The sequence below is a fragment of the Carassius gibelio genome, chromosome A22 (genome assembly GCF_023724105.1).
Source record: "Carassius gibelio isolate Cgi1373 ecotype wild population from Czech Republic chromosome A22, carGib1.2-hapl.c, whole genome shotgun sequence".
NCBI lineage: Eukaryota > Metazoa > Chordata > Actinopteri > Cypriniformes > Cyprinidae > Carassius > Carassius gibelio.
The window spans coordinates 6,637,015-6,658,947 of record NC_068392.1 but is presented as its reverse complement, the minus strand read 5'-3'; the positions used below and the strand labels follow the sequence as shown (position 1 = coordinate 6,658,947).

The following is a 21,933-nucleotide window of genomic DNA, read 5'->3' as shown; positions in this document are numbered from 1 at the left end:
CACACACACACAGACACACACACACACAAACACACACACACACAAACACACACACACACACAGACACACACACACACACACAAACACACACACACACAAACACACACACACACAAACACACAAGCGCCTGTGAAATGGGGTCTTTCAATGTCACTGTTGACAAGATTTTTTTCCTCTTCTCACACACACACACACACATCAACTCTGCATCCTCTCTCTTTCTTCCAGTTGTTCCAGGTTAAAAGCAAGGCACAAAGCAGATAAAATCTCACCCGTCAAAGAAACTAGAGTAAAAGCATAATTTCATTTCTGACGACAGTAGTGTGTTTCCAGAAGGAAATATGAGTGATGTCACCCACGCAGCACTAAAACCCACACGCATGATGTCAAGGCCCTCTGAGAGCTTATTAGCATGTTTCCATGTGATAAACACTAGTTTAATGATAATTAGCTAAATGAAAAGTTCTGGATACATGTATAAAATATATACTTTAAATTTGGCATCCAGAAAGTTTTTTCAACATTTCATTTTTGTGCTACTTCAATTTTTTCTCTCGTTCTTACTTCATTGTACTTTCCTTTTGAATTTTGCATTTTCCTTTTATGCTAATATGATCATGAATATTTATTAATTGTTTGTCATGAAAATAGCCTTTGGTGATATGCCAGTGAATATTTATTTCTTTAGTCTTTATTAAAACATTCACCGTTGGTCTTGAATATAGCTTTTGTTAATACGGCAATCAATGTTTATTTGTTTGTATACATTTACTATTTGTCATGGATATAGCCTTTGTTGATACAGTATTGAATTTGTATTTATTTGTTTATATAATTACTATTCATTATGAATATAGCCTTTGAATATTTATCTTTTTTTTTTTTTTTTGTCATGAATACAGCATTTTGGAAATGAATAATATCTCTATCCGTTTGTTTTCTGCACTCCAGCTCAATCTGATAGATTTTAATTGCGCTTTATGAATATTTTGGCCATTTTCAGTCCTAGAAGGGGTCGGTCCCAGTAGGGGTCAGGGGTCAGAGGTCAGAGGTGAGGAGTGAGGGCTGGGGAAAGAGACCGGTTCACTGTGAGAATGACTACGAATCTCATACAGTGACACGGCCCCGTCTCCCGGCGCTCCAATCAGCAAACCCTGGCAGGAAGTGCCCCCTCAGACAGGAAGTGCATGTGTGTCTGTACCTGTCTGCTGCGGTGGCAGTGTCTGACTCTGGGGGGCGCTGTAGTGTACCGGCGTCACCGCTCTGTAGTGTTGGGTGGAGTGTGGATACTGTCCCGGGGCGCAGTAACACGCCGACACCTGCTTTAAACACACACACACGACAGGTCTCATCCTTACCCTCGCCTGTGGTCACATGATTCAGGTAATGAACCACGCTCGTGTGTTTGTACCTGCTGCATGGGCTGCTGTATGTATCCGTGCGGCTGCAGGACGGCTTGATTGACGGGGGTGGGATGGGGGTAAGCGTGGCCGCTCATGGGCTGTCCCGCCGATGAAAGCATGTAGCCGGTGGGCGGAGGGTTCTGGAGCACCAGGGATTGTGGGTAGAGGCCCGTGTGGGGGTCCGGAGCGTCACCCGAAGGCTGCCGAACGAGATTCATCTGGCCAAACTGGGCACTTAAACCATCCTGTTGCTGTTTTAATACACGAGAGAACAACTCCGCTTCAGTTTCATAACTAAATATTAAAAGCAACAACAACAAAAAACTAAAATACTTTGTGGTAAATAAATCACTTATATATATATATATATATATATATATATATATATATATATATATATATATATATATATATATATATATATATATATATTTGCTAAATATATTTAAGAATAAAATGTCTATTTAATTTTATAATAAATGATTCATCAATAATATTTGTTAGGAAATACTACATGTTATAATCTACATTACATACATTGATACAGTCTATCAATATGGATGGACAAATAATACACTTTATAATGAATATTTAATTAAAATGTGAAAAAAATGAACATTACTCTGTCAATTACTCTACATTATTTTAAATGTGATTTGATAATGCATAGTTTTACATTTATAAAAAAAAATTATTTCTGTAAACCAGTTTTCTTTTTAAAAATAGTTTGAAAAATGATAGAAAATAGTTATTTCTTTTTATAATAAATGTAGATTTCTATATATAATTTACACTATTGTAAATGTGATTAAGTGATTTTAAATGCATATTTATTTTTAAATCCTTTATTATTTTAATATATGATATATATATATATATATATATATTTTTTTTTTTTAACTCTCATCTACGAAATTAATTATGTGAGAATTTCTTGAGTGAAACTAAGCTATGTAGGAGATAAATGAATTATGTACTTAAGTAAAATTTATGTAATATCTTTAATACTACAAAAAATTATTTACTCAAGGACTTGTGGCTGGGTAAAAATAAATAATAATAACAAATAATGTCAAAGTATAAATAAATAATAAAAAAAAATCACTTTTTATCAATTTAACACATCCTTGCTGAATAAAAGTATTGATTTTATTAAAAAAATATATTTATATTTTAAAAAGATAGCTTTTTTTTTTTTACATCAAAGTATCACATGTTCTGAAAAAATAATAAGCAGCAGAACTGTTTCCAGCTTTGATAATGAATCATCATATTAGAATGATTTCTAAAGGATCATGTGATAATGATCCTAAAAATTCAGCTTTGCATCACAGAAATAAATTATCATTTAAAGTATAATAAATTATTTAAAAACAACTATTTTAAATTGTAATAATATATCACAATATTACATTTTTTCTGTATTTTTGATCAAATAAATGCAGGATTGATGAGCAGAAGAAACTTCTTTCAAAAACATTAAAAATAGTAATGTTTCCAAACTTTTGGTCTGTACTATGTGTGTGTATATATATATATATATATATATATATATATATATATATATATATAAATATATATATATATATATATATAAATATATATATATATATATATATATATATATATATATATATATATTAAACAATTAAACTAATGAATTTGGACCATTTTTTAAATCAGTCAATCTCCCTCATTTGAAACCCAAGGGTCATTTGGTTATGCAACAAAAGGAGATATTTTTGTAGAAGTGGATCACACATTTTCAAAAACTAAACCAGGGCGTCACATCGAGGACTTTAAGCTTTAAAAACCAGCAGAGATCAAAGTGCGGCCCACCATCCACCAGGACCAGACATGGCATCACAACTGCTGCACATCGTTTTATTAAAAAAGTAACAACATCTGGAGCCACTAATTATTGATGTGGTCTGAATTTGTTAATGAGGGGGTTATATTTGGTAAAAATGGGTCACACAGTAAAAAAATGACAGAAGTGATCCAATTAAGTCATGAGCCCCTCCGCTAGGCACCGCTAACTCACATGGGACTCATTTTACAAAAATTGAAGAGATTAATCAAAAGTGACAGAAATAAACTGGACTTTCTTTGGGACCCTGTAACACACCGAGATCAGAAACTGGATGGCAACAGAATACGGAAATAAAAATAAAAACATTAAAATAGGAGAAGAATAGGGGCAAAGCTGAAAAAAAACAAAAAAAACAACAGAAAATAGGAAAAATTTTTTTTACACTTTTGTAATAATATTTATTTGAATCATATAGTGAGCATATTAAAAGTCTAAAAAATAATGAATAAATAATTTTAAATTAATTATATAATTTTATTATTAAAAAAACATTATAAGAAAAAAATATATATAAAAAATGTTAATGTAAAAGTTTGAGTTGTGAATGTTCTGGTATGTATGTTTCGTATATTAAACTTTTTTTCCCAAATCTTTCCATAATATAGCCTCTTTAATAAATGGAGGGGAAAGAGAAAAGAAAGGTTTAGAGAAGGACAGGCGTTGTGATGGAGAGACAGTGAAGGAGGAGAGAAGTACCACAGTGTAGTGTTGAGTGAAAGCACCAGGAGGGAGAGGAGGACAGGAAGAGACGGCAGCAAACTGCACGGGCTGAGCAGACGACTGCAGAGAAACACAGACAAAGAGCAAGAGACCGTCAGAGATCAAGCCAAAAGAAGGACAGAACGAACGAGACGTCAGGGAGAAACTTCTGATCTGATAAAGATAACTTACAACTTCACTAGCGCCAATCACAAGCCAAAAATGCACCAATATATTACTAAAGAATCGAATCAAATTTGATTTATATAACACAAATAAAGACAACAGTAGTTGACCATTGTGCTGTACAAAAAGGATATCTAAAAAAAGAGAATAAAGAGACAGTAAAGCAATGATAACGCAAAATTATCAGTGCTTTAAAGCAAGAAGCAACATTTTTAAATCAATTCTTTTACAAATTTGCAGCCAGCGCAAAGAGTGTAATATCGGGGAAATAAGATGAAATGCATTTTGAACCATCTGATAATAAAATATGTGTTTAGAAACCCTTAGCCTTAGACAACCATCTTAATTGAGAGAGAAAAAAATATATTTTTGGGTTATGACAGATAATCGATACGATGATTACTTTAAATGTGTAAATGATAAACAAAGGATGAATGAGAATACTACATTACATTTTTGTGCTGTTGTATTCTTAAGCATGACTTTCAAAACTGAGAGATACTGACAGCCATTTAGTACATTGTTATAGCCCATAACCGATATGATGACGACTATTTTAAATACTGCTTTGACTGTAGATGCGCAAAGATTATTAAATGATCATTTTTTTATCATAAAGGAATAAATGTAAGTAAATTGAATTAAGAAATATCTATTTACAAAAATCTGACAAATTCAACTTAATTCGAAAATAAGAAAAAAATCCAAAAAGATTAAAAAACTAGACTGAATAAAATAATAATAATAATAATAATAATAATAATAATAATATGTAGATATAACTATATATACTATATATATAGAATAAAAAAAAGACTATATTACAATATAATTTAAATATAAAAAAATAATTTGACTAAAATGTAATACATTTTAATATAAACATGTTAAAAAAAGAAATTCAACTGAGTAAGAAAAATAACAAAACTAATTGAAATTAAACAATCATTTAACATAAAATAAAAAAAGAAAAGAAAATTAAAATAACATAAAATTAGATAAAAACATGATTACAAATACGATTAACCTAAAAAGGTTAATACGATATAATAACCTAAAAATAAATATAAACTGAATATAAAAATTAAAAAGTAACTTATCTGAATATATTTAAATATTACAATTAAAAATAGGAATTTCAACTAAAAACATTTGATTTATTTTTATTCTTTATTTTTAATACCAAACCCCACAAAACACATGAATTAAAATGAATTAAAATTCAATTAAAAAATAAAACTAAATTATTTTTTAATATAAAAGTATTAAAGAAATAGAAAAATAAAAAAGATTTAATCAATTATTTTAAAATAAAAACTCCAAAACACAAAAAAAGAAAGAAAAAAAAAGAAAATGATTGTTTTTCCTGACCTGTGCTAGAAGGTGATTGGCTGGATGAGGCTGAGGGGGAGGAGGAAGAGGGGGAGGAGGCGGGGGAGGATGTAGAGTCATGGGCTGCTGGCCCCGCCCCTGCTGTGATGTCATGGTGGGGTTGTAAACCACCGGACTGCCATCAGGGTTCACAAAAGGCTGACCTGTAAGACAAAAACCAAACAAACACGATTTGAAATTCAACTCTGCATTTACGGACAATTTATTTTGCACAACAATTAATTAGTATGAAAAATTAGTATCGCGAATAACAAAACCTCCATCCTTAGAAGTAAATGTTGGTCAGGTGCTACCAACCTGTCTGTGGATTGAGCAGCACGCTGCCCGGCGGGATGGCGGTGTTGTCCAGAGGAACGATGTAGAAGCTAGCATTAGCGTTAATGTTAGTGTTAGTAGTCGCGTTCTGAGAGGCCGGGGCCGGAAGAGGGGCCGCGGGGGCCACGGTGAAGCCCCGACCGGGCTGGGATAGAACAGGGGCGGGTAACGGCAGCTGAGACGGCCGAGAGAGCGACCCGGAAGAAGAACCTACGCTACTAGAAGAGTCTGAACCTGAAGGAGGGTAAAGAACGAAAGAGTTTTTACTATACAAGGTAGGAGATGAGGGAATGAATGAAGAGGGGTTGATGGGCGGGGCAATAAATAGATGACAGGAAATGATGTCATCAGAAAGGAAAAATAGCCATGCGTGGTGGATGAAATAAAAATCAGCCCCAAAAAAAGATAAATCTGACGAGTTCATATTTTTTCAACAACGAGCATTATTAATTATTATAAGTTTTATTACTTATTTGATTCAATCTTTATTTTGCATTAATATCCATATTTAAATATATTGTTTTTTTATTGATAATTAAAATCCAGAATTATATGTACTTTTATTAATACTTACCATTATTGCTACTACTATTAGTTTTTTTTTACTATTATTTAAAAAAATATGATTAAAAATGTAATTAAATTTCAACAAAATATTGATATGACTGCAAACACATTTTTTATTAGTAATTAAATAAACAAAACATTTGAACCCCCCTCCATCACCACAAAATGTAGTTTTTTTTATTTTTTTAAAATTGTTAGTAAAAAAAATAAAAAAATAAAATACAAATAAGTTACTAATTGAAATACAAATTAAATTATAAAATAAAAATAAATACACAATTTCTTATCCGATGTTTATATCTTGAAGCAACCAAATAAATAAATAAAAATAAATTAAATCCTGATGAAACCACCGTAAAGCAACACCATTTGAAGGGCTGTTCAAATGTAACTGGGCAGGAGGAAAGATCCAGTGGTTGCTAACAGAAAAGGAGCATCATTAAATATTAAAAATGATAAATATATATTGGAGTCGACTCCTTGAGCTTCTAAATGCCAGAGCATAAATAACCAATGAACCCTGAGAGCAGACGACTCCGAATATCAATGTGCTCTCTATGCTGTTTCTCGACGGACATGAAATGGGTGAAAAGAGGGCAAAGAGATGCTTTCCACTACATTGTAGGGTTTAAAGCATGAACAGGAAATGAGGTCTTCAAAAGAAAAAAACGACGAGCATATCAAAGCAGGATTGGGATGGTGAAAGTGAAATACACTTGGTGGTATTCAGACACTTAAGACAAAAAAAATACAATAAAAATGTCTTAATTACTTCAGAGGCTGGAAGGTCTTTACAAACACTTACAGTAATTCTGACATGAACTGTAGTCTGTCAAAATCATATAAGCTTTATTTAAAAACCAGACATGTAGGGATGCACGATATATCGGCGACTATACTCCGTATGGACGAATATTTCAATTTTTTTTATTATGCATCTGTTTATCCAAGTTATTATTATTTTACAGTTTTTAAATGAAACTAAACCCTCTTAGTCTAAGTCTTTGACTAAAAGTTTAAGATATTCATGTTTTCAGCTATAAATGTAGCTTTGTAACAGCCGATTTGACTAAATTGACTTTAAATAAACTCACAAACACCAACATTTAAACGTACGTCTAGACGCAGGAATAATTATTATATTTTGATGACAAAATTGTAAAGCTTACCATCTCTTTCTTAGAAATAACTAAAGAGTAATATAATGTCATTTAAATTAAATTAGCTGAAATTAATTTTGTACATACAAACCTCAACCTTTCAAGTCGACAGAACGTTGAAGGGGGAGGGGCTTAAAATACGGCCTTGATGATGTCAGCGGAAATGGAAAGTCGTTTCAGCGGGAAACGAACAATTGTTATATTTTAATAAAAGATTATGAAGATAGCTTTAAGTGTACTGGCTTCATTTTGATACGCAAAAAAACAGGATGGATATATAACAGAAAAACATTCATTGTCGGTGAAGTCAGAATCTCTATATATCGTGCATCTCTGCAGAGTCCAGGTGAAGGAGGGAGGGTTATTTACTGGTTTTGGACAGTTTCCCGGTGCTCTTGCTGCTGGCTGTACTGTCTCCTCGGATCAGCAGGCTGATGCCGCTGAAGCTGTTGGCTTTGGTCATGGCGGGCTTCAGGTTCCTGTGGGAGCTGTCTGAATCTGTGCTGCTCCAGGGCCGAGCGTCCGAATACTTCAGCTCGTTCTCAGAGCTGCTCTGACGACTGTTTCCCGAATGCCCGTCTCTCAATCTGAGAAAAGAATTCAAGGATTTAAAAAAAAAAACACAGGGCTAAAGTTTCCTCTAAAGTGCAAATCTCATAACCGATAATAAACAAAGCACGCTAAAATCTACCTGAATATCTGTCGTCTTTGCTGAGTGTTAATGAAAGTCACGTCCTCTTGGATTCTAGAGGGAATTTAAACACTCTGATCATCATAAGAGAAGAAAACAGACAAACAAGAAAGCAATAAAGAAGCTCCCACAGATCATTTGCTAGCAATGCCATATCATATGTCATTCTTATTTATTATTTTTTTACCTTTGATCAAACGGGAAATGTTCTTGTCCCTGCAGACAAAAAAGAAAAGAAAAACACTTAAAAACATAAATACAAAAACTGGGTAAATAATTACATATACAACACAATACAATAATACAGATTTAAAAAAGTATCTATCTATCTATCTATCTATCTATCTATCTATTACTTCTGAAACATAAGATGAAATTTTCTAGCTAAATATAGTAGCTAAATTGTAATGAACTAAACCATTTATTAATTATGCTCAAATTAACTTTTATACATAACAAACATGGTATATATATATATATATATATATATATATATATATATATATATATATATATATATATATATATATATATATATATATATATATATATATATATATATATATATATAGTTGTGATTTATTCTAATAATAAGCATTATATTTATATTACATTATATTTATATTACATTTGTAATAATATACATTTAACAAAAATTGTACTTTTGAAGCATAAGATGACATGTTCCATTTTTTTTTTACTACAAAAAAGAATAATAATAAACTAAACTATTTATTAATTATTATCAAGCTAAGTTGGAAATTATAAACGTTTACACAAACACATTTTATTATTATTTTAAAAACATTCAACGTTATTTTAATATTAAATATTACACATATACTCATTATTAATGTTATTTATTACTTGTTCTAGTAAAATCAAACGCCAATAATCAATGTCATAATCAAATAACAGGTTTATAGTGAGATCTCTATGGTCTCTTTGTAAGGAGACGCACTTCTGGGGCGAAGATCCGGTCTCTGGCACGCTGGTACTCCTCCTCTCGCTCCTCGATCGATTTACTCCGCCTGTCGTCCTTAAGACGCATCCGCAGCTAAAACACACACACACACACACACACACACAAACTCTATTAACTGTATTGCACCATTTATTTTATGTATTATATTTATTTGTTGGTGGTTGGATTATTTCAAGGAGTATTTGTAAGTACTATATGTTTTTTTTTTTACTTATTTAAGATAAGTATATATTTCTGACCCTGCCATCATCCTGGTCCAGGCTGGAGTTATCTCTCTTTAAGATGTAGCGCTTTTGGAAATCATCTGTTTTATCATCTTTAATGTGTTCAGAGAACTTCTGGTCTGGTCTGTAAGGGAAAGCAGCGGTTACATTAAGAAACTCATCCTTGGGACAAATGAGGACCGTGGAAATCCACACGTACATTCTGGTATTGCTGGTTTTGTTGATAATGACTGATTTCCCGGTCTGATCCACATTATGGTCCAGCCCAAAATACGCCGCCACCCTGTGGAGGAGCATCCTGTGGTATGATGTCATCGGGGGGAACTTCCGCTTTTGACTTCTGTGACCAAAAAAAAAAAAAAAAGAGTAAAGAAAGAAAAAGAGTTACCTATTGTACATAAGCTAATTTAAAGATGATGATACATAAATAAATGTAAATATTATAAAGCTGTATTAATAACAGTTTTTTTTTTTTTAATGGCCGATATCTAAAAACAGTGTGTAAAGAGAAAATGTAATGCTGACACACACACACACACACACACACACACACACACACACACACACATATATATATATATATATATATAAAATCACTAAAATTTAAATAATATTTTAAATAATTTTTTAATAACCATTCTGGCCAAAACTGATATGCATGAAAATTAAAAAAAAGAAAAATTCAAATGTTTTTTTCCAACTATATATATATATATATATATATATATATATATATATATATATATATATATAGGCAAATATGCATCTAAGAAAATTAAATTATTTACCTCTGTAAAAATACAAGTAAATAAAAAATGTTTTCAAATATGATAATATTTATATTTACAAAATAACATTTAATATTTATGTACATTAATGTCCAATACATAAAAAGGAGGGTGTGAAGAGATTTATTGATATATATATATAAACAATTTAATTGCTAAAATAAAATAAATGAATATTTTACATAAAATTCTCTACCTCCACTCAATAATATTTTTCCATGAACCATATTTAAATGCAAATCTCAAAAGCGTCAAATACTGAAACATAAGACATTTTTAATAATCAGCCTGACTGCTGATACATCAATCTAAAACTGACAAGCAGGAAAAAATATCAATATGTATAGATAAAATAATAATGCTACGTGTAATAATAACGCTTGCATATTGCTATAAATGCATTATTACACATGCACACATATCATATATATGTTTATATATAAAAGTGACACATGAACTTACTGTTCAAATATAATATTCATTTATATATATATATGTATATATGAAAAAGAAATGATGTGAATTTAAGCTGTTCTTCAGTTTTTTGGACTCAACTTACTCGATGTTACTAATGAAGTCCAGAATATCTTGCTCGAGCTTCAGCAGCATCATTCTGTCCCTGTAAAATAACAGCGTTCATTAGCATTTATCACAGCTCATCAACCTGATGAGAATCCAGAGTTATCCACGATATTCAAATGTGTGCCTACAAGCCCCACATCCATCCACATTAACAACCCAGAAGAGCTGCAAGACATGTGCAAAAATCAAGTGTATGTGTCTCTATTTTAAGATACCCAAGTATACATCCTAAATGGGATTTTGGGAGAGAGCTGGAAGAAGCGACAGGAAGAGGCAGTGGCGCTCGTGTGAGGGTGTGTAAATGAGATTTTCACACACCGGGGGTTGTTCTTCAGCGTGTTGACCAGAAACTCGTGGAGGTTGACTCCTGTGGAGTCGGTGTAGTCCTGACTGGGATCTGAGAGAGAGAGATGGAGAGAGATTCATCACACACATTCTGTTGCATCCATCTGGCCTGTGAGAAAACACCTCCTCTGCCAAAAACACACACACACACACACCTCTCGAGAGCGTCTTTTTGGACAGCGGGTCTGTTGTCTCTGGCTTTTCGGAGATTCTCTCACCGTCCTCATATTTGATGGACGTTTCGTCGTGTTCAAAAGACTGACTGAGCTCGATATGAATCTTTTCCTGTTAAAAACCAACAAACAAATCACAGAACACACACTTAGAAATAATCAAACATCAAAGTGCAAAGAGGTTTTCCATTAACATCAGATGCATTCCACAAAGAATTAAGAACATTTATACGTTTCCCCGGTCTCAAAACAACAACAAGACTTTTTTTTATGATTAGAAGACAAACAATATCTCTCGTTTTTGTCATTATGAAGTGAGAAAGGTAATTTAAAGCTAATTATGAGCTCTTTCCCTTAGCTGCAGCTAATCAGAGTTTGATTAAAATACTTTGCGAAGCGAATTAGCAGAAGACTTTGTTATCATCGAAAGTAATAAAGACTTGCCTTTTCTCACATAAAAAAACATAGACAAAGAAAAGAAGTTAAAGCTATCAACTAACAACTATTAAAGCTAAATTACAAAATGTTCCATAATGCGCTGCAAAAACATCCAGAAAAAAAAATTATAATAACCATAGTTAGGGTTTTAGATTTGTAATTGATCAAAGTACTGAAAAAAAAAACAATTACATTAGTAATACACCAATATATATAAGAATCATATTGGTAATAAAAACAAAACACTTAATCAAATTAATAATTGAATCGTTTTAGCTTTAGATTAATGATTAGATCAAACTAACTCGAAAAAATAAAACAAATAAAATAAAATAAAATAAATAAATCCTTTGTTCAAATGCAAAAACCGAAATGAAATAAAATCATATAAAAAATTAATTTAAAAAGTGATGATATATTGGCCAGGGTCATTTTGCGAACAAAACCACTCACTGATAATAATTCCCACTTTGTCAACAATTTACACAAATTAATTTGGCTCATATTTCATAAATGAAGCTCATTGTAATCATAGCATACAGTGTTTTAAATTGATTGACCCAACAGCCAAAAACTGTTTATTATAGTAAATCTATTCTATTCTTTGGGGTTTTGAGGGTATTTGGCCGTTTCGACTGCACATGAATTTATATTTCATGAATGGGATTTACAAACTCCCTTGAGGATATGAGATCATTCTGCCCTTCTGTGAGCTTTGGACTCGATCCCGTCATGATCCTTCACTCGGATGCTAAAACCCGGCTTTATTTCAAACAGAGCGCGAGAAGATCCTGCCAAGTGAACAGCAGAGGCTTTAAAGGGATAGTTCACCCAAAAATTATAATTCTGTCATCATTTATTGACCCCTTTTTGATCCCGAACCTTCTGACCGATTGACGTCTGAAAAGCAGAAAATGAGACGTTTGGCAGAATGTTCACGCTGCTCTTTTCCATACAATGGAAGTGAATGGAAACCAGGGCTGTTAAGCTCCTAAAACGACCAAAAACACAGTAAAAATTATTATATAAATTACATTTACTATGTTTATGGCTATTTAATGCTAGTTTTTAATGTTGAATGTATGGGGAGAGAGAGGCAAATCATTCAAGTTTGAAATCTTTTTCGTTTTGCACATAGCGAACGATGAATGGTTTCATTTCTGGAAGCTTTTTTGCTTGCAACCGTTTTTTCATTCTCTGGCTTCTCTCCACTCCTCTAAAGAAGAAAGACTGAGAAAGGCCTGAATTAACTGTCGAGCTCCTGAATGAAGACAAAAATGTCATGCTACACGAGGGACGGCGAGAGAGAAGACGAATGGACAGATCGTGAATGAGAAGGTTGTGAAAGAGCGAAGGGAGGGAAAGGTACAGACAGATGAAAAAGGTCTATGAATAGAGACCCTCTTTCCTCGGGGAGGAAGTCTCGTTCACTCGTTCAAGGACGTACACTTGATTAAGGACGTTTATTCGTCTTTCAGACGGTTCGTCCATCAAGACCTTGAATTCTTTTCTTCCTCACCTGAGGAAGAGCAATGAATTAATCCGATTAAGAAAAGAAGCCGATCGTTTCATTTTCAACAAAATGTCTTTAAAAAGCAAGGTTGCTCAAAGGAAATCAACACGGTCTGCTGTCTGAGTCTTAAACATTATGGTCAAGTAATGACGTATTTATATATAAAAATACATTTGAAAACTACAATACAAGTCAGCAATAACCCACACATGAAATGTTTTTTTTTTTTTATATATATATATATATATATATATATATATATATATATATATATATATATATATATATATATATATATATATATATATATATATATATATATATATATAAATAAATAAAACCTCACTTTAAAAAAAACAATTATGAAAATTCATAAGTATGATGAATATGCAATATTTACATTTGGTTTATTTAGGTCTCATAAAAGATAAATAAATGCATGTTATCTAATTTTTTTTTATGAAAATATATAATTGCACAAAGTTATTTCTTTATAGATTATTAAGTGTAATAAATCAATTATACAGATATATTTTGTGATAAATAAATTATAACGATATAGCTAAAAGTTATACAAGTTATTCATTTATTTAGTGTTTTCATAAACGAATATAAATACATAATTAAAGTAATAAATAAAACCATTAATTATATAGATGAATATGAACATTATAGATGTTAGATATCGGAACATTATACAATTTTATAGATCAATTGTTTTTATAAATTGATATGGATATAAAAATGAATATGATGAATATATAATATGAATATATAGACTGATGAATATATATATAAAAATATATTATATATTCTATTAATTTCTATTAGAATATATATATATATATATATATATATATATATATATATATATATATATATATATATATACACACTAATAGTAATTCAAAATTACAACATAAACAGTTTACAAAATACAAAAAGAAGTACTAGAAAATCTAAATTATCAAAATGTGCATAGATATTTTCATAAAATATTTGAAATATATAGAAAAGATTTTAAAATGCAGTGTACTTAAATTTCAAGTACTGACGTAACATTGTAGGGAAAAAAAAAGAATTGTGACATATCAATGTGTGATTGCATTGCACAACCCTTTTTACAAAACACCTATTTTTCACAAATCACCATCAATAACCTCCCTACGAAATAACCAAACGCGCAAATAAAGTTGCAGCTGATGGGCTTCCTAATAGCGGCTCTGAGCTGCAGACTAACCTAATAAATAGAACAAAAATGGGGTTTGGAGAAGAACAGGCAATTATAGCAATCCACTGCGCTCGGCAGCTGAGACAGGAAAATTGTATTTGGTGTAGATGATGGATGAATGCAATCCTGCGCTGGGGACGCACACGAGCACCTTCAATAAACGCACAGCTCTATTAAACACACATGCACACACAATCGACTTCAAACACACACACAAGCCTCTTATAACTAAGAGCAGTGCTGATGTTTTGACAGCGGTATTATTAAGGACAAAGGTTAATCCGTTTGATCATACAGTACACTGTGTGTTTTACATTATGTACTGCATACACTAGTAGTCATTAATATTTGTAATGCTTTAGAAAGAAAGAAGTCTCTTATGTTCAACAAGACTGCATTTATTTGATTGAAAATACAATGTGAAATATTTGTACAATTTAAAGTATGATTTCTATTTGAATACCGTATTTTCCGGACTATAAGTCGGAATATAATTTGCTGGTCCTGCAAAATAGTCAGGTGCGACTTATTTATCAAAATTAATTTGACATGAACCAAGAGAAATGAACCAAGAGAAAACATTATCGTCTACAGCCGCCAGAGGGCGCTCTATGCTGCTCATTGCTCCTGTAGCCTACACTGAAAACATAGAGCGCCCTCTCACGGCTGTAGACGGTAATGTTTTCTCTTGGTTCTTGGTTCTAAATAAATGCGACTTATAGTCCAGTGCGACTTATATATGTTTTTGTCTCCTCATGACGTATTTTTGGACTGATGCGACTTATACTCCGGTGTGACTTATAGTCCAAAAAATACGGTATTTTTTTAAAATGTGATTTACTCCTGTGATGCAAAACTGAATCACTACTCCAGTGTTCAGTGTCACATGATCCTTCAGGAATCACTCTAATATGATTGCTGCTCAATTATTATTGGTTAAACAATATTTGTTTTTTTTTGGGGGGGGGGGGTTCCATGATAAACAAAGTTCAAAAGTACAGCATTTATTTGTAAAATAAATCATGTTATTAAATGTTTTTGTTGATGTATGATATGGTTTAAAAATAAAAGAATTCATTTTAAAATATAAATATGATTAAAACACTTTAAATTATTAAAATGAATTAAAAATGTAATGCAAAAATCTGTAAATTAAATAGTATTACATATTAAGTACAGTAAATTAATAAATGCTAAATGGTTAAAAAATGGTTTTATTTTGAATAAAAGATGTAATATTATATATATATATATGATGCTGAAGATTCAACTTTGCGTCACAGGAATAAACTACATTTTAAAATATAATCAAATAGAAAGAAGTTATTTAGATTTGTAATAATATTTCACAACATTCCATTATTTTTAATCAAATAAATGCAGCCTTAGAGAGATTTCTTTCCAAAGCATTAAGAAAACCACAAATGTAAATAGTTTTATATTAAACAGTTGGTGAATTAGCAAGTAAACCAAGTCAGATAAGCTAAAAAGTATGCTAGTCTGTACACACACACACACACCCACACACACACGTTTACCTGTTCGTGCGTCAGTTCTCGGAGCGGAGGCGGAGACGGCTCCTCACACACCGCCAAGCTGCGGACTAACTTTAACTTGCCGTTGGACTGGAGGAGAGCAACCATGGTTACGAAAATGTCTGGCACTCATTCGCAAAAGAACGTCCAACAACGCAACTAAAAATACACAAGCACCATTTTGCCACATCTCAGGAGACTTTTCAGAGCTCAGGGAGGGGTCTGTGATTAAATCGTTAATTAGAAGCGTGTTTATTAAAACGGACGCTTACATAAAGACCCGACAGCCCTGAAAAGTCCGAAAATCTCCAAGTACGAAAACACAGAACAAACCAGAAACATGCGAATCTTTATTTTTTTGAAATTATAATAAACACAAGAGATGATTCTTTGCAAGCAATGTCTAAACAACTAAAAACAATGTTGCATCAACACACGCACTCAACATAATCACAAAAACAGTTCGGCTGTTTAAAATGCAGTGATGAAACGCCATCAGAGCAGAATTCGCCACTGGAGGTGGGAAAATCTCCGGAGGCGGCGCTCGGGTCTTACAAACCTCCGGCATCTCGGTACATGCTGCAAAAGTGCTAAACGCAGCATCACCCAAAGCACATTTATTATTCTTTACTGACTCGACCAGGGGCTTTTATTCCCTCAATGCATTGCCGAACTCTCTCTCTTTTTCTCGCAAGGCACACAGAGTGCAGGCAAACAAAACACAACCAACTGATCCAAAAAATAAAATGAGAGGCAAACCAACTCATGCTGTGATCATACCGTACCTTGGACCGTTTAATAGTCTGTGCTGATTGGACGAGCTGTTGGCAATCAGAAAAAAGGAGGAAAATGCACATTGTTGGTCAAAGTATGAAATATAGTTAAAATAAAATAAAAAATAAGTAAAAAAAATATATTTAATATTATATAATTTTATATATATATATATATATATATATATATATATATATATATATATAATAAAATATAAAATAAAATATGAAAGAATAAACAAAATTATATATATATATATATATATATATATATATATATATATATATATATATATTTTTTTTTTTTTTTTTTTTTTTTATCTTTACATATATATATATACACACTCACGCACACACACACTTATACATATCCAGAAGGTCAAAAAGTTGTGCATGTTATTGCAGGTAATATGTAACATTAAAGGAGTATGTGCACCAGTGAAGCAGTTAATTGTGCAGGACAGGAAAGAGAAATGAACAATGAGTGAGGAATAGAGCTGAGATCAGCATGTGTTTCAATGCACCTGGCCACTGCCCTTTCTCAATGCACCAAGAGCAGATGGTGGCAAAGTCACACACACACACTCGCACGCTCATGCACCCTGAGGGTTTGCAGATAAACCAGCAGGATTTCAGGTGCAGATTAACTGTCCTCCCTCTCTTTCCTGGCATTAGCCAATCACACATCAGCTTGGATCCGATTGGCTGATTCTACTCATCTTGTTGTCTTATCGCTATCTTTAAGCAGAGACACTAGGATAATGAAAACCATGGCAACAGCATTCCACCATCCCATAATAAGTCATTAGCGAGAGGTTACAATCTAATTTCTTGCTGACTTTAGACTACATTACCCATCAGGCACCACTTGAGGTGCTGTCACCAGGTTTACCTGAGTTTGATGGGAGGAACTTTGGTCTGTCACACACTCCTGGGCGTGTGTGCCGTTGTTCTGGGGCACGTGTTGGGGGTCGTTGGGGGTCGCGGGCGGTTCGGCCACATGCGGCCCGTCACTCTCCAGAACCTTCATAACGTCACAACTTCTGGTGTCCAGAGAAGATTCAGACATTATACTCAGAAGCAAGACCGAAAATCACCACCTATGAGATTTAAAAAAAATAAATAATGCTGATTTAGTTGACAGCTTAATGATGTTAATTTCAACGCGTGATGTCAAAATGATTGGTTCTGCATTCACGAATTGATGCAAAATTGTAAAATATTAATGATTATGAATGACTTCTGAAGCGGCTTTGAAACCTTCATGGAGTGTGCGGTCATGTAATCTAATTAATATCCATTTCCCATAGTAATATTCATTAATTAGCCACCTGACTAAGTGCCTAATTATAATTATATTTTTTTTTAGTCTTGGCCAATCAGTTTAGCCTAAAGGCTAATGTCATTTTTTTTTAAAGGTAAATTTGCACCTATATGTAATTTGATGCGAATAAAAATGAGGTTGCAAACTTATGTCAAACCATTTTATTCTGGATAGTTTTGGTAGAGCTCACTTTGGTAACTAAACGAAGGCTATGTCTTTGAAGATCAAAAAGCAATATTATTAATCATGAGTATCAAAAATGTCATGCTGACATTGAGTCATAACCATTTCTTGAATGCGTAGTCACAAATCCACTAAAATTCATGATGCATTTATGAAGGCTTCACCACAGGATTCATAATTTTGCAATATATGGGAAAATATCAGCTCATAGATATTTATTGGTCACTAATTATTAACATTTTGGTTAAAGAAGAACATGAATATATATATATATATATATATATATATATATATATATATATATATATATATATATATATATTTTTTTTTTTTTTTTTTTTTCATGTTTTTCTTCAACCAAAATGTCAATAATTACAATGCATTTCAGTAGTCTGTACATAACGTGTACAAATCGTGTACATAACTGCTGAAACCTAGATTTGCAAAATATATATTTTTTAAATTTTAAGCCATTTTTTAGATATATGCATATGCATTTACATAGTCCGTAACTATAAGTCACGTGAGTTACATAACTAGGTAGATATGCAAAAGAGAATTAATTTACGTAGACCGTGTATACAAATTATGTAACTATTTAGTAGTCCGTAACTATAAAAGTTACACGTTACATAACTATTTAAAGGTAGAAATGCAAAAGAGAATGAATTATTGTAGTCTGTAACTAAGTAATTTGGGTTATGTAACTATTGAAAAGGAGATAAGTGAAAGAGAATGCATTTGTGTCGTCTGTAACTATTGAAATGTATATTTACAAAAGAGAACGTATTTACTTTGTCTATAACAATAAGATACGCAATTAACCTAAATATTAAATTCCAGATGCACAAAAGAGAACGATTTATGTAGTCTGTAATTATAAGTTACCCAAGTTATACTGAAATCTAGACAAATTTAAAGCATTATTTTCATTCATTATTTTAAAATATGCATTTACGTTGTCTGTAATGATGAGTTACGCAAGCTACTGAAATCTAGATTCGCGAAAGAGAACTGGGAACTTCTATCCTTCTATTCCTCCTTATTTCACGATGAAACCAAAATGTATTCGTATTTATAAAATGACATCAGCACCAAAGAGACTGTGTTTACCGGCTGTGCTGTTTTCAGGACTGGGCTGGAACCTTAGGGAGCGTAGGACCCTGGGGCCTCTGGAGGCAGCGGGGCGGACTGAGAGACGGACAGGGGGCAGCAGCAGTCCCATGACCCCGTCACAAGCGCTCGGGTCGGGTCGCCAAACCACGGCTCACACACATGCTCCGCATCACCCTCGGACACCTGTCACACACACAAGGACAGAGGTCAGGGGTCAAATACGGCCAGGTCAAGAGGTCAGGGACGCATTGATACAGTAGCGTCCGTAATGGAGAACTGAACTCGTTTGATGGAAAGTCTGGAAGGTCTTCCGGGAGCAGAAGCACTGCAGCACTTCTAAAATAGTGTCAGGGTGGTGACATGAATATGGAGAACAGACAGTGCTGCAGAGAGAGAGGAACATTAAAATACACAGAGAGGAAGTCATGTTTAACGCTGAACCTATGACAAGCATTTCCAAGCATTTCAATGAGCTATCATGAATAAGCAGCCGATCATATGACTCCAACCGCAATTTTTAAATATTTTCTGTTGATTGAAATACAATAATAGCAGTTTTTTTTAATTTTTATATATATAAAAGAGAGAGAGAGAGAGAGATAGAGAGAGAGAGAAACTGACTCAATTCAGAATGACTACGTTTAGCTCACGCATATTAATTGAGTCTTGCTGATGTTGCATCTTTAGTCTTTCAATAACTTGAAGTACAATAACTTTAATTCATTTGCTAATTTCTTGAGTCAAGAACCTTCAGAAATTTGTATCTGCTTTCTGACCGAGATTGGTATTGCTAACGTACCCCCCACTTTAAACAGATCTTGTTTAAATTAGGTTATAAATATTAACCTAATACAATTAGGTTTAATTAATTTTTTAAAAACATTTTTAGTGCTTCAATTAATTTCCATTTGCTGCCATCATTTCTAGCTTCATATAGGCTTTTAATTTAATATTTATATTTTATTTAATTTCTGTTTTTAATAGTTTTAGATAACACAACTTGTGCCAACTCAACACAGATGACCAAATTAATAATTCTACCGATTTAGTTGTAAAATTTATAGCTGAATACTTTCAATAATTATTTTAGTTAAATTTTTTATAATTTTATTATGTGCTTTTGCTATTTGTATTATGTTAATATTTGTTTTTTGGTTTAATTAAATGAAATGTCATTTTATTTTAATTTCCAGTTAGCAATTTTAGTGCTGTAATTAATTTCAATTAGTTGGAAGCATCTATAATTTTCATTTAGATTTTTTTTTTTGTTTCAATAGTTTCAGGTGATAACAAATCAATACAGAAGACCAAATTACCAGACCTCCTGATTTAACTCATTAATATTACATGAATACAATGAATATTCATAAGTCGTTTCATAACCTTCCTATCATTCAAGCTTGTGTCCGAATGAACTGAACATATGGGCCAGTGTTCGCCTGGGTACCAATGACCCAACAATCCCCCCGCCCCCACCAAAGCACCCCCACCCATCCTGCCACCGCCAATCTAGAAACTCCTGCCAAGTCGAGACCCACTCTGTATCTCGAGGTCAAAAGGGCCTAACCTAACTCGTTAATCCTGCAAAGTACGTCAACTGGGGCCGAATACACCGTCCAATCAGAGTCCAGCTAGAGAATCATGTTGCTAAAACCACCGGAGGAGATGCATAGTGACACACACACTGATCAAAATTCAAGGGATTAGCATCAGACGCGATGTGACAGTAACACAGGTGGCGGCAATGACAAGAACAGGTGGGAACGACCACACGAGCGCACACAAACACACAAGCTGTCATCCAATCAGCCAGACGGTCCATCAGCATGATCCATGCAATGAGTATTTGCACACAGGTCACAGGCGTTACTCCACATCACCGACGGAAGTATATGTCTCTTCATCTACTTTGGACAATGGACGGCACAATTGCGCATCTCAAGGACAATTATGACTTATGAGAGCGCTTTTCCACCCACACACGGATCGAAACGCCAACAGTTGGCAGGAATTACGCGAGCACTATTCATAAATATACAAGCATCTCTCTTGCTGCGGGCTAATCTCGAAGCTGCCATATCTTTTTCTCCGTTTATGTCGAGGTGAAGTGCAAATTCAAATCTGCATTTCAAAATACGCCCTCCACCGCAACTACCCTCGCCTCCTGCTCGCACAACAGTTTTCGCTCCATATTCAATACGTTCTTCCAAGCATCACTAGAGAGAAAAGACTCCCCTCAGACCTCGACGGGTGTTTATTTTCACAAACTTGACAGTACAGATGTCCGAGTTTGACGCTGGAGGATAAAAACACAAAAAAACAAAAGGGGAAATCAACCACGGCAGAAACACACAAATACTCTGGCTGCATCTCAAAAACTACTGCATTTCCGAGCATTTCTATTCGATTGAGCACCCAAATAACGTGTAACGCCCAA

At 33.1% G+C, this 21,933-nt stretch overlaps 1 protein-coding gene across 9 annotated transcripts in view; it reads right to left on the bottom strand.

The window, feature by feature from the left end:
• Positions 1–21,933, bottom strand: part of LOC127943061 (R3H domain-containing protein 1) — a 38,911-nt gene that overhangs the window by 7,461 nt on the left and 9,517 nt on the right. For 2 of the 9 annotated variants that reach the window (XM_052539181.1, XM_052539180.1), the window contains exons 2-19: positions 19,494–19,679; positions 17,766–17,973; positions 16,886–16,921; positions 16,104–16,190; positions 11,366–11,495; positions 11,184–11,262; positions 10,843–10,902; positions 9,695–9,835; positions 9,511–9,619; positions 9,248–9,343; positions 8,474–8,502; positions 8,287–8,340; positions 7,965–8,182; positions 5,851–6,102; positions 5,533–5,696; positions 3,973–4,056; positions 1,412–1,654; positions 1,202–1,322 (exon numbers count right to left, since the gene is read on the bottom strand). In XM_052539181.1, coding sequence (XP_052395141.1) covers positions 1,202–1,322; positions 1,412–1,654; positions 3,973–4,056; positions 5,533–5,696; positions 5,851–6,102; positions 7,965–8,182; positions 8,287–8,340; positions 8,474–8,502; positions 9,248–9,343; positions 9,511–9,619; positions 9,695–9,835; positions 10,843–10,902; positions 11,184–11,262; positions 11,366–11,495; positions 16,104–16,190; positions 16,886–16,921; positions 17,766–17,942 — 2,080 coding nt within the window. In that variant the 5' untranslated portion in view covers positions 17,943–17,973; positions 19,494–19,679. Of the gene's footprint in view, positions 1–1,201; positions 1,323–1,411; positions 1,655–3,972; positions 4,057–5,532; positions 5,697–5,850; positions 6,103–7,964; positions 8,183–8,286; positions 8,341–8,473; positions 8,503–9,247; positions 9,344–9,510; positions 9,620–9,694; positions 9,836–10,842; positions 10,903–11,183; positions 11,263–11,365; positions 11,496–16,103; positions 16,191–16,885; positions 16,922–17,765; positions 17,974–19,493; positions 19,680–19,778; positions 19,880–21,933 lie in introns of those variants that run through there. The other 7 variants (XM_052539182.1, XM_052539183.1, XM_052539184.1 and 4 more) reach the window with 7 other exon arrangements.